The sequence below is a fragment of the Drosophila montana genome, unplaced genomic scaffold (assembly GCF_035044405.1).
Source record: "Drosophila montana isolate Dmon_TW-CO22-7 unplaced genomic scaffold, ASM3504440v1 contig_920_1, whole genome shotgun sequence".
Taxonomy (NCBI): Eukaryota; Metazoa; Arthropoda; class Insecta; order Diptera; family Drosophilidae; genus Drosophila; species Drosophila montana.
In genome coordinates, this window is record NW_026999206.1 from 660,733 (window position 1) to 673,886 (window position 13,154).

General features: G+C 43.0%; 4 protein-coding genes across 9 annotated transcripts in view; 1 reads left to right on the top strand and 3 right to left on the bottom strand.

Annotated features, from left to right (window-relative positions):
- Positions 1-2,436, bottom strand: part of Unc-76 (fasciculation and elongation protein Unc-76) — a 29,610-nt gene extending 27,174 nt beyond the window's left edge. The window contains exon 1 of the mRNA XM_064699425.1: positions 2,293-2,436. The gene's annotated coding sequence lies outside the window, so the exon portion shown is untranslated. The remainder of the gene's footprint in view (positions 1-2,292) is intronic.
- The window catches only part of Klp10A (kinesin-like protein 10A), a 35,979-nt gene extending 23,744 nt beyond the window's left edge, over positions 1-12,235 (bottom strand). Inside the window, exons 1-5 of one of the 5 annotated variants that reach the window (XM_064699415.1) lie at positions 9,061-9,229; positions 6,510-7,803; positions 3,157-3,403; positions 2,293-3,087; positions 54-248 (exon numbers count right to left, since the gene is read on the bottom strand). In XM_064699415.1, coding sequence (XP_064555485.1) covers positions 177-248; positions 2,293-3,087; positions 3,157-3,403; positions 6,510-7,648 — 2,253 coding nt within the window. In that variant the 5' untranslated portion in view covers positions 7,649-7,803; positions 9,061-9,229 and the 3' untranslated portion in view covers positions 54-176. Of the gene's footprint in view, positions 1-53; positions 249-2,292; positions 3,088-3,156; positions 3,404-6,509; positions 7,804-9,060; positions 9,232-12,093 lie in introns of those variants that run through there. The other 4 variants (XM_064699416.1, XM_064699413.1, XM_064699412.1 and 1 more) reach the window with 4 other exon arrangements.
- Positions 9,559-11,034, top strand: CDK2AP1 (CDK2-associated protein 1). 2 transcript variants are annotated; one of them, XM_064699436.1, is made up of 2 exons: positions 9,559-9,719; positions 9,799-11,034. In XM_064699436.1, exon 2 carries the CDS (start codon positions 9,806-9,808, stop codon positions 10,685-10,687), a length of 882 nt encoding a protein of 293 aa, XP_064555506.1. In that variant the 5' UTR covers positions 9,559-9,719; positions 9,799-9,805; the 3' UTR covers positions 10,688-11,034. The 2 variants fall into 2 exon arrangements, with proteins under 2 accessions (XP_064555506.1, XP_064555507.1); XM_064699437.1 differs by having other exon boundaries at positions 9,574-9,719; positions 9,802-11,034.
- A 203-nt stretch (positions 12,236-12,438) lies between the features above and the next one.
- On the bottom strand, positions 12,439-13,001 carry ssp7 (short spindle 7). Its single transcript, XM_064699447.1, has 3 exons — positions 12,843-13,001; positions 12,673-12,778; positions 12,439-12,601 (listed from the first exon to the last, which is right to left on the bottom strand). Exons 1-3 carry the CDS (start codon positions 12,907-12,909, stop codon positions 12,493-12,495), a joined length of 282 nt encoding a protein of 93 aa, XP_064555517.1. The 5' UTR covers positions 12,910-13,001; the 3' UTR covers positions 12,439-12,492.
- Positions 13,002-13,154: the final 153 nt, after the last annotated feature.

Here is a 13,154-nt window from a genome sequence, read left to right on the forward strand (position 1 = left end):
ATCATATTTCATTCGAGCATTTTTCACATATATACATATTAATTTGTTTTTGGTTCATAGGATTAATTATACGCGTTTGTATATATATATATATATACATACTTATATAGGGGGGGGTGGCATATATACACATATATATATATATACTTATATATATATATATATGGGAGAAGATATTAACGTCGTGCTGCTGGACTGCCAGGATTGCAGACTTGAAGGTGAACTTTCGGTTTAGACTTGTTACGTATCTAGCGATAGAAAGGGCAGTTAACGATTTCGGTCACGTTTACGTAATCTATATATATAAATATATGTATATATATATATATGTGTGCGTGTGTGTGTGTGTGTGTGTGTGTGTGTGCAAAGCAATATAAACAAGCAAAGGTGTCAACTAGTTGTTATATGGCAAAAGCTAGGGTATATCAAGCGTCCACGCACCAAGTTTCCTAACTCTAGCTCTGCTGCTGGCCGAGATTCGTACAGACCGACGGCTAAGTGTAGGGTATACAGCTATACAGGGTATACAGACAGACGCTACCTGCCCAATATTCAGATGTGTATAGCTAATATTCGATTCGAAGAGGTGACCCTACACGCACACACATACATTCACACTGGGGAGGGGACGGGGGGGGGATATGTCGCTACGGCGGCGGGCTCTTCACGGGCAAGCGTCCAGCATATTCGCGTACTAATAGCTTACGCTCCCAGGTCGGAAAATTGCACAGTGTGACCGTATCGTTGCGATGCATACGATATTTCCATACATTATCGTCGGCATTGTCATCGGCGAATTGGGGCGGCGGCGGCGGCGGCAACAGCTCATCCAGCGGCAACCATTGCGGCAAGAGGGGCCGTGTGGCAGCCACCAATGCAATCAGTTCGGCCTTCTGGCCCGCCTCCTCGATCCTGTTGCGCTGCAGCTTGTGCCTGTAGCGCTGGCCGGCGGGACGCAGGCGCTGAAAATCGCGCGGCGAGACCAGTTTCTGCAACGGCACAAAGAAACGCTTCTGCGTATTGTAGGCTCGGCGCGGCTGGGTCAGCACCTGAACCGGGCCAATGATGAGATCCAGATCGATTTGCGAATTGGCATCCGTTGGCATTTTCTGCGCCTGCTGCTGCTGCTGCTGCTGACACTTGCCCGCCTGCTGCTTGTCGTAGACCGCATAGCTGCGACTCTTGATCAGGCTGGCGGCGTTCGGCCTGCCTTCGGTGCTGGCCTTGGGAACAGGCTGCTGCTGCTGCTGCTGCTGCTGCTTCTGCTTCTGCCGCGTGGCGAGTGCAGCAGCTGCAGCAACCTTCTGCGGCTGCACCTGGGCACAGCTGCGGCCATAGATCAAAGCCGTTTGCCTGCCAACGCCCGCGTTGCTGCGCAGCACGTTGGAGCCACGTGTAAAGGGAGCTGCTGCTGCTGCTGTAGTCGTCGTCGTCGTCGTTCGTGCCGCTGCGCTTCTGCGCTGCTGGGCGGCCGCTGCTGCTCTGGCTGCCTCGACTGCCAGACGCTGGCTCGCCGCCTGCGCTGCCTTGATAGCATTCGCCTTGGATGCACAGTGTCCGGTTAGGGGCGTGGAGCGTTGGCCGCTAGCAATGCGCTTGTTGCTGCCCTTTTGGGCAACGTTTCCCAATCCGCTGGCCATCTTGCTTCTTGCCGCGCGCTGCATTCCGTTGCTTAACGCTTTTGGTTTGTTTGCTTTTTACAAATGAATCTTTCTATACACACACTGAATAAAATAAACTGAACTCAATTCCTGAACAGAAAGTAACTGAAACGCTTGCTAAAATGCCCACTGGAAAAACCCTATATATTGTTTATCTTTGAGTTTCCCTTTTTGAAATATGGGGCGAGGGTATCTACGCTTTTTTTTTTTTTTTTTTTTTGTCAGCCCTTGCAGAGTGTGTACAATAGAATATATAACAATGTGAGCCAGACCTTGACACATATTGTCATTTAAGAGAGAGAAAATGTGAAGCAAGCTTCATACTATTTATACAAAAATAAAAAATAGTACATTATTCCGTGCCAGAGCAAGTGTATCTAGTAGAAAACTATATAGGCGCTAGCAGGAAAAACAAAGCATTTCAAATGGCGCCCGAGCAGGGACCGAGTATTCTACATACATATATCAAAATATGCAAAACAATGAAGCTCTTGCAATCGATTAACAAAAAGAAAGGCGCAACAAATAACTGCTTAAAGTACGTCTGCAAGGGCCTAGCACAATCGGTTGGCCGAAAGCTGTTTGAATGAATATATAGCTAAAGATAAACAATAATGGTTAATATACTTACGCTCAGCGAACTAAGCATGGCTAGGTCCATATTGGCTGCATTGCCGTTCTTGCTATTGTTGTTGTTATTGTTGTGGCCGCGCTGCAGCGACTGCTGATGATGATGATGATGATGGTGATGATGGGCCGAATGATGTGGCAGGCCCACAACGCCATGCTCTGTCAGTTGTTGCTCCTCTTCCTCCTCGTCGTCCATGATCTCGATGGGATCACCATCACCATGTCCGATTTCGGCAATATCCTTGACAACCAGCTCCTTGACGCGATCCGCATAACGCAGCGTATTTAGCGTATGCTCGCAACTGCTCAAGCCGGGCGATATCATGGCAATCATGCATGTCTTGCTCTTCTCTCCGATGAACGAGTCGCGCAGCACTTGCGTCAGCTTTGAGACACGAAATGGTAAATGTGACGACTGTTTGCCCAACGCCCGAATGCACTCCTTGAGAGCGAGCAGAGATTTGTTGATTTCGGCACCCTCCATTCGGGTCTGACGATCCGCCGATGATGTGTCCACACCACGCTCATTGCCCGCCAGGTCAATGAATGAGAATTTGCCGTGTATTTTGCTGCTGCCCATCGGACGCAAAACAATTTGGAATACGGCATGTGAACGCGACGAATTTGAATTGGCCGATGTTTGGCCAGATGTACGCGCCGCATTGCCGTGTTGTATAAGCTTAAGTACCTCCTCGACGCTGTCGACCACCTTTTCGGTTAGCCCAACGATCTGTACCTGTTGCTTTCCGTCCTCCAAAACGCGCAGCTTTTGCTTATCAGCCAGCAAATCAAAGACCTGTGCGCGAATTGAAAAATGTTGTATTTTATCCAGAAATCAAAAATCTATATATTGTTAAAGGCTCACCTTGCCGCTGTATATTTCAAAGAAACTAGCCGAAACGACCAAGTTCAGCGAGCGATAACGGGGTCCATTGAGCGTGACAAAGACATCCTTGGCGGCCATGGCGTATATACCATTTTTGCAATCCTGCACTTTGCCATTGAATTCACCTCCCATCGTGTGCGTTTTACCCGATCCTGTCTGTCCGTACGCAAAGCACGTTGCCATTCCCCCCTCAAAAATAGTTTTTACCAGCGGCTTTGCTGTGTATCTGTGTGGATAACAAAATAACACAAAAATTAACAAATGAAATGTCGATAATCCCTCTGAAAGCTTGTAAGCTTTAAATCAATTTGAGCTTTGGCTAATCAAGCTGAAAGCTTTTAGCTACTTGCAAAAGCTGCATTGACAATATGCACTTGAAAAGCTTTCCGAATTGAAATGTGCGAAATTTTGCCGAAACTTTTTGAACTGAATGCAACGCTTTCAAAAGCTTTATGGCACTTTCAAAAGCACATTTTTGGTTGACTTTGCACTTGAGCAAAATGCATGAAAAATACATAAATTCCTCAAAAATTCTGCATTTCTCTGGTGTGTTTTTAGTCTATTCGAAACTAGCATGCATATTATATGTACTAGGACAGTGAACGTGTGTAATGCGTTTTTATATCCTTGTAGAGGCCTATTACAATTTTGTCTGACTGAAGGAGACGTCTCGGAATCCATATGGAATTCTAGCTCTGCATCAACGATCCGAGTTGATATATATTCATGGCCGTCTGTCTGTCCGCCTGTTTCTATGCGAACTAGTCCCTCAATCTTAAAGCTGTCCTCTTGAAACTTTTTGAAAGGTAGGTTCTTGTATAGTAAACTTTGTTAACCAAGATATCTTATAGTATATTTTTTTTTGTTTATCAAGATATCTTGACCAAACTCGGCATTTATACGTTTCATTAAGCTTCAACAATCTTATTAACATCGGACCACTATATCATATAGCTGACATAGGAACGATCGGTGGAAATGTAGGTTCTTGTATAGCAAAATATTCTGCTTTTTTGTGATATTTTTATCGAACTCGGCATTTGCGAGCTTCAGTGTACTCGCATATCTGGAAAACTGTTAGGAAAAGATATGCAAGGGTATTAAATCTTCGGCATTCTGAAGATATCCTTACTTTTTCGTTTTTTTTTTTTTTTTTGCCAAGAAACGTATTTGAAACATTTTGTATATCTGAAAACTAATTGCTTTACTTCCATTTGGGAAGCTTTCGTAAATTTCCAACTAAATGAATATTGCTAGCTTTGCTTATTTTTTACTTGATTAAATTTATGGAAGAACCAACATTTGCCGCTATTCAATATCAATACTATAGCATATATATAAGGCTATTCATACAAATATCTTTGTGCGGTTGGTTGGTTTGTGGCTATTATTGAGAAATAAATATTCGCACACACACACACACACACTCACACATACAGACGTTGCTTATCAAAACTGATGATTAAATTTCACCGTTATTTAGGTACGTGGCGCAGCAGTTGCTAATGCCATTGACTCATGCGCAAAAGCCGGAAGGAAGCGGCATTAGAAATGTGGGCCAGAAAAGGGGGAGGGGGAGGGCAAGACGCAAGACGCAAGCGTAACGCGAACGAGAACAGGCAAAAGCAGCCAAAAGCGCGAATTATAGAGGGAAAGGGAGAGAGCGAGAGAGAAAGAAAAAACTGAGCTGCTAATTCATTCACTTTTGAGTCAAATGCTGCTGCGACGGTTACTTTTTGAAATGTGAAAAAAAAAAACAGATAAGAGCAATGCACTTGGGTGTAAGCGACGGCGCCATACTCTGTTCAATTCAAAGGAGTTTTTGATAGCGGGCTGCAGAGCTTTAGAGATTGGTGTGGTATATATATATATATATATCAGATCGAGAGTTCACTCCTTGGCGTTAAAAACTGTTGTAAGCGATGTAAAGTAAAAGGAAACGGACGGACACTGCACACAGCCAATATACCCTATAATTCCTTGACAAACGGAGATGGAAAAGCATTCATATATATATTTAATTTTTGCTTTACATCTTTGATGAGAAATCAAAGCTGAGACACGGACCAAGTTCATTGAGGCGAGCTCAAACGAAACGAAACGAAACACAAAACGAAACGAACGAGCAGACAAACGGACAGACGGACAAACAAACAGATGGAACAACTTTCTGCGTTTAGTCATACGGCAACAACAACAAGAACAGCAACAACACGGCGCAGAAGAAGAAGAAGAAGAACGGAACAACTTGGCTATTTCGGGAGCGAACGTTTTGAGTTTGCGCGCCTCTAAGCAAGTATGTGTCTGTGTGCGTGTGTGTGGTGTGCTTGCACGCGTGTGTGTGTGTGTGTGTGTGTGTGAGTCAGTTGCTATTGAGCTGAACTTGTGCGCATTTCGTGTGTCGCCAACGCAACAAAAACAACAGCAGCAACAACAAAAGCAACAACAACAACAACAAGGCGCGCGCGCACAGCTGTTCAAATCGATTGCTGGCTGCCAGACAAGGACAGCCTCAGGATGACATCGCATACGTTGGCCCAGAAATCTGTTCTTATATCAGCGCCCTATATAACAGAACATGAGCTGTTTTTTAGTTGAAAATATGCCAGCATAGAAGTGCATTCCAATGAAATCTTGTTTTCGTTTAAATAGTTCCTGATATGTGATGCGATCCGGACGACTTCGAAAAGTCCATCCAAGTTCTTCGTGCGGCTTACGAAAACGCACACTTGTCAAATTTCGAGTCTTTAGCTCGATAAATGACCGAGATTGGACAGGCAGACGGGCATAGCTTGAGCTTGGCTGTTGCTACTGAAGATATACACATATACTACCCTCTAGAATGGTATAAAAAGGGGCAATAGAATAGATAGACATACATGTATATAGACATTTTAAACAACGAACAGTTAATGTCTAAGGCAAGTGTTCGGCAATGTATTCAAGAACGCAAGAAATCCTAAAAGGTTCTTTAAGAGATTCTCCACAGTTTTCAAATAGAGTTCTTTAAGAATGTACCTTACATAAAAATTCGGACATATATCAAAGTTATATATATATATATAAAATACCAAGTTATGAGTTCAAAAAGAAAAAACCGTATTAAAAAGATCCTTGACAAGACTTGAAATCTAACTAGTACTCTGCATAAGGTAAGAAAGTCCTTAAAGCAAAATCCATTTTCAGTTTCAAGAAATCCTAGACTGCATTACAGGAGCCCAAAATCCTAGCTGAACCTCACATACCGATGGGTGACTAAATTGGGAATGGTATTGGGATTTTGTCAGATGTATAGCATATATAGATATTAATATAGATGGGCAAATACTCACTTGTATACCATAGCATTGTCGCATGTATCGTTGAATGCGTAGTCGAAGCGAAATTTGTGATTCTCAAGGAATTTGGTAAGATCGACCTTGTTGCGCGGTTCATGGACCAGGAGCATATCCTTGCGCGGCACGGATATGACATCGATCTCCTTGCGATTCAATTCCTTGCGACTAAGCGGACGCTTGCGCACACAAACAGTTATCCGATGATCGTCGACCACTTGGCCATCGAGCAGCGGCACAAATTCGAGGGTATTCTGATATTCGCGTATCATTTGCGCTGTCTCCCAATTTGGATTGCCTGGATCCTGGTTCATTAATGCGACCTTCTCCTCCTTTATTTCAGCCTGGCGTGCCCGACGCTTCTCGCGATTCTCCTTAAGGCGTTCCACCTCCTTCAGGGCATGGGAACGACGGGCACCGGCAGCATTGGCAGCTGTTGTTGAATTATTTGAATTATTGGTTGCGGCTGCCGCTGCTGCTGATGTTGTTGTTGCTGTTGTCGCTGTCGAATTGCCACCGCCACCGCCACCGCCACGCTCGTTGTTAATGTTGTTGCTGTTGCTGGGCACCGCCGATGCGATGCGCGTCTGTGCATTGCTATTGACCTGGGCATGTGCATAACGGGGCCGCATCATGCCGCTGGCTGTGGCGCCAACGCCAGTTGACTGGATGCTGCTGCTATTGGCGGTTGTCATGTTGCCAACACTCTGGCTATTGCCCAACTGAGGCGGCAAATCGCGACTGTTCGTCTCGCTGATCTTGTTCAGCTGTGTGCCGGTCATGGTCATCCGTGCGGTTGAGCTACCGCCGCCGCCGCCACCGCCGCCGCTGCTGCTGCCAGCGCCACCGCCAATGGCAGACTGTGTGGGATTGCGCGATAAATTGATGGGCGCCGTTGCCTGTTTCTTCGGTTCGGGTGCTGTGTGCTGCATTTCATTGGCATCGGACATTGCCAGCTCCGGATTAAGCGAGAGTATGGCCTCCAGTTCGACCTCCTTGCCTTTCGTCTCGCCACGCTCATACCATTCGACGGTGATGCAGCGTGCCGACGGATTCAATTTGGATACAACGGCGCCATGGATGCGTCCATCGGTGCGTTTGATTTTAACGCTCTGTCCAATGTTTATTATATCCATTATTGTATCTAATACTTGCCCGGGCTTTGCACAAGTCCTTGCTTCGTTTTCGATGGTGAGCGATGTTGTTGTTTATGCTGGTGAACCAGTTCCAGTTCCAGTTCTAGACCCAGATCTGATCCTGTTTAATGCCGTTTGGTATGTATGCCTGGTGTCTATATATATGTATATATTTATTTATATATATAATATTTATGTATGTGTATTTATATGTATATGTGTATATATATATATATATATACGTATTATTGCTATGCCATAATTCCGTTACCGCTTTCGTTCACAAACTAAATCATACGAAATATAATAAAAATTAATTAATATAAATTTCCTATTTTTTCCCCGTCCTCTGTGTACGCTCGTACAATAAGTCTGTAAATGAGGCAAAACGTCAAGCGAGCTGCCTGTAGTTCAACTGACAGTGCAGTCAACGCTTACTCACATCAAACAATTTTGCTGCCTGCTACTTTTTTTGTTTTTTGTTTTTGGTTTCCAACAACAATAACAACAATAAACTAAAAATCAAATAACGTTCGAAATGCTAGAGCGAGACAGCGATACATTAAAATGGCTGCGTTCACCGACTGCTGTTTACCGCCTGCTGCTGCTACCGCTGCTACGGAATGACGACGACTGCTTTGGCTTTGGCTTTGGCGTTGGCTTCTTCTATGTCGAGGTCGCAAAAAAAAAAAAAAAAAAAAAAACGGCGTCGTTCAGCGCGCCTCTGTGTGTGTTTTCACACAAAATTCAAATGCTCAACTGTCACTTTCCTATCGATAACAACAACAAAAATCAAACATATGCATATACATGTACATATGTTGATGAGCGACGCGCCGCTAGGCTTTGACCAATTGTGATTTGTGCGCCGTTTTTATTTTTGCATGCATTTAAAGCGGCATTGTGCAACACTGTTCGCGTATGCGGCACATAGCGACAGTGACACAAACTTACACGCACCACATACATATGTAACATGCACAGGCACACACACATGGATATATATGCATGTGCATATGCATACATATAAGGCGCGTGTAAAAGTGCCAAAAACACTTTAAACAGCCGCTAATCAATGCCAGCAGCTTTACGTTGTTAACTATACACACACATGTTAGTGCATACGTATGCCACAGCAGTAGCAGCGGCACCTTTACGTCATGCAATAGCTGACGGCTGCGGCTCCCACATATAAAACACTCGCACTCACACACATGCAGACGCAGCCAAAGATATTGGCTTAGCAGGCAGGCCTTCAGGGCTTATATGCACATGCACACATACACACAGCAGACGCATTTCTTGCATACGCGGAAATGTAATTGGAAATTTGCAAAACTTCTATGGTGCTGAAGTCGCGGCAGCGGCAGCGGCTAACGTTGCAGGCAACACAACGTGTAATTTACGCTCACCTCGACAAACTCGCTTATTTGAACACACGCGCTGTTTCTTCTTCAAACTATTTAATAGCACAATCCATAAAATTACTAAAAGGATTTTTTTTTATTTTTGGAATTAATCACAACTAGATATCACAAGAGTGTGTTCGAAATAAATTTACAAAGCGACCAGATGTCAACAACAGAATTTTAGTTCAGAGTTTGCTTCGCCATTGTTTTTTTTTTCTTTTTCTTCTTAGTGCCAGCCAGTCATCATGTGTATTTTACAGCACTGGCACGCCGACAGACAATGCTGTCCGTTAGAATCAAATATATGTAAAATTGATGCAGCTCAAAAGTTGCAAATATTTGTAAGAAATTTATTCACACACTCTAAGCATTAATTTGAATAATAAACTATATTTTTTCACATGCAAGTCAATGCAACTAACTTAAAGCGCAACAGCTGCTTATAATCGCAGTCTAGTATGTTTTGGTATTTTTAGTTTAGTGACAAGTGCATTCACGAGTAAATATCGATACACCGATATCACAAACACTAACCCTGTGTACGTGTTTGTTTGTGGTGGTTGCAATAAATTTGTTTGTGCGTAGAAAGTGTAAATTATTACAACGAAAAACGCAAAAATTCTGCACGATATAAAACACTTGCAGTTTGCCAACTGAATACGGTGAGTACTTGCCACACTTCCGTAAATGTCATTCATCAATCGCAATTGATTTTTGTACACTGACATTTGTCATTTACAGCAGCAGAATGGACATCATGGACATACAGGCTGTCGAATCGAAGTTAAGTGACGTCACAGTGACACCAATACCACGCTCGCAAGTACAAAACTTTTACAACTATCAGCAGCAGCGCGAACAGCGCGAACAACAGCCCCAAATACAAATATCTGCAATACATCATTCACGCAGCGGCGCCAGCAGCACTGGCAGCAACAATAACATGACCGCCACAGATTATGCGACCAGCAGCAGCAGCGGCGGCGGCGCCGGCGGCAGCGGTGGCAGCAGCAAACGTGACCGCAACAATGCACAGAGCAGCGCCGCAGCGACAGCAGCAGCAGCAGCTGCCGTTGCCGCATTGCAGTATTCGCCACAATTTCTACAGGCACAGCTGGCGCTGTTGCAGAAACAGTCGAACACCACTGCCACACCGTCAGCCTCGACGGCCGCTGCGGCGGCCGCGGCGGCCCTATCGCTGGCTAACATTGCAGCCGCCAGCAATGGGCGCAACCTCTCGAACTCGGCCAACAGCGGCAACAGCAACAGCAATGCCAATGCCGGCAGCAGCAGCAGCACAATTAATCTGGGCTTGAATCTCACACAATCACAGCTCAAATATCCGCCGCCATCGACCTCGCCGGTGGTTGTTACCACACAGACATCAGCGAATATAACAACGCCGCTGACCTCCACTGCCAATCTGCCGACGGCGGGCAGCATGGTCGGTGGCAATGGGCTGAGCAAGTATGCCCAGCTGCTGGCGGTTATTGAGGAAATGGGCCGTGATATAAGACCCACATATACGGGCTCGCGCAGCTCCACGGAACGCTTGAAGCGTGGCATTGTCCATGCACGGATTCTGGTGCGCGAGTGCCTTATGGAAACGGAGCGTGCCGCGCGTCAATGAGAGGAGGAGGAGTGCGGCAGCGTGCCGCCATTGACGTCACCGGATTAAGCTCTACACCATAAAATACACTACACTACAAAAACACAAGCACTTGACATGGGCATGGTGAAAAATATTCTAGCATTTAAGTGTGACCAGACTAATGGCAATGAAAGCCAATTATATTCAAGAGAATTTCTTTACGGTTTTTTTTTTGTTTTGCCCTCCAAACAACACAATTTCAAGAACTAGGCGAATTTATGTTCGAAGCTTAAAAAACTATTATATATTGATGCTTCTTGAGATCTGTTCCTATATACCATAACACATTTTCTATGCAAACGAATACTGTGTGGTCCAATACTGATCTGAACCCAGTCTTATATATACATACATCCTGTACATTGATCTGGATTATACGATCACTCTGCTGGTATATTGTAGGATGTCTGCGTTTACAACTACACAGTATTCTTGAAGCATGAGAAAATGTGCACAAAACGCATATACTAACTATATCATTGGAGTACACAGATGCTATTGCTTTCACTATGCCTGTAAAGTAACGAGTAGACGTAACGAGTAGAAGTAACGAGTGTTGAGCTAAATTAGTTACTTAAGGCACTCGTTAGATTTAACAAAATGTGCTTTCATTTATTATTTAAGCACCTAATTTTAATATATCATATTTCATTATTAAACAATAGCAAATTGTATGAGCTTCTGTTTCTCTTTTTATTTTCTGTTGACTATTATTTTAATTGTTTGTATTGCTTTCTTAATACTCGACAAAACTGGCCAATTGGTGCCGCCGGACCATAGTTAAAAAATGTTTAGACTAGCTCAGGTTATACAAGTTATATATAATATGCATATATATTATATATAATGCATACGAGTATGTATACAAATATGAAGCGAGCCAGAGACAGCTTCAGATTTTATAGAAATAAACAATATATATATATATATATATATACATATATGTGTGTATATATGTTCTTATGCATAAGTCTAGGCTAAGTTGCACCTGCGTATTTTTTGTGTGTGTGTTCCAAACGTTGATGTTGTACAGCTTTAAGTAGGACACTGCTTCCAAACACTCACTGTGTATGCTATATACACTCTATATGTCAGGACAAATTGCACAGTTATTTTAGATAACTATACAAACCTATATATACAGACCTATACATGTATATACATGTATGCATTTGTTATAAAGGAGGTTAGTTGAACCAAATAATTGAACGACCTTCCTTTAAACATAAATACCTACAGATATATATATATATCTATATACATATATGCGAGCATATGGCTAAGTTCAAGCGTGTATACCAAACCAAAATTGGAATAAAGATATTTTGGTTTTTATAAAGCAACAAAAAGAAAAAAAGAAAAAACAAATGAATATTTTCATTTACCTTTTAATGAGCCCTCGCAAAACACATGTCTTCACAATTACTTTTGAACTGTAATTTTTGTTTAATTTTTTTTATTTTAATTGTTTTTGGTAAAAAATGCAAATTCTTTGTTTTAAAATCGAAATTTGTTTTTACGTTTACAGCACTACTACAAATTTAAAAATGAATGCTATCAACATTTTTTGAATACAACTGACAGCAAAATCGATGCCCGTTACAAATTCAAAAAAAAAAAAAATACTATACAAAGCTCGGGCTTTCTAAACATGCTGCCACACTGTGATTACTATTTAGACTAAACAAAACATCTGGCAGCTCTGTGCACTGAAATAACAACAAGGATCGTCAATTTGCCATATTGTCTGATGGCGTTAAAGTTTTAATATTATTTCAGTTTATTTATAGTTTGACATTATTGTCACAATCGTAATATGGACAGCATTTGGGGAAGGGCTCATTGACATTCTCGACTCGTTTGCACGGCTTTAGGGCGGCCACAGACGGGCAGCTATAAACGGATATTATTTTAATTATGTTATTTAATGATTATGTTATTCAAGCAGTTTTTAATTAACTTACGTTTTGCCCTTAATTGAGCCGTTAGCTTGGCAGGTGTGCTCAATACAACGACCTGGTGGCTGATATGTCTGACCCACCTTCAAGTTCTGGCCGCCCACCTCACAATCTGTCCGATTTTTGGCCATATGAATATAGTACGTACATTTAAATCCAGACTTGGGCAGACTTACCGCTCAGAACCAACAGCATATGGGCGCCCAGCACCAGAATACAAAGCACAAATGTCACCGGCTGCATTATAGGCCCTAGATCTCGAATAGTGAAGATCTTTCAATGCGATTCTATAACAAACTGAATGCTCGACCGTAAAGCCAGACTAATTATATAGGTTTATTTCATTTCGATTTGTTAGTTCAAGCTGACCTTTTCACACGGCACACTGATATTTCTCTGGGGTCGCCGGGTATCTCCGGGTGTATCAGCACGATTCTGACTGGAACTGAAACTGAAACGAATCTGTTTTATATGCTTAGCAGCTGTTA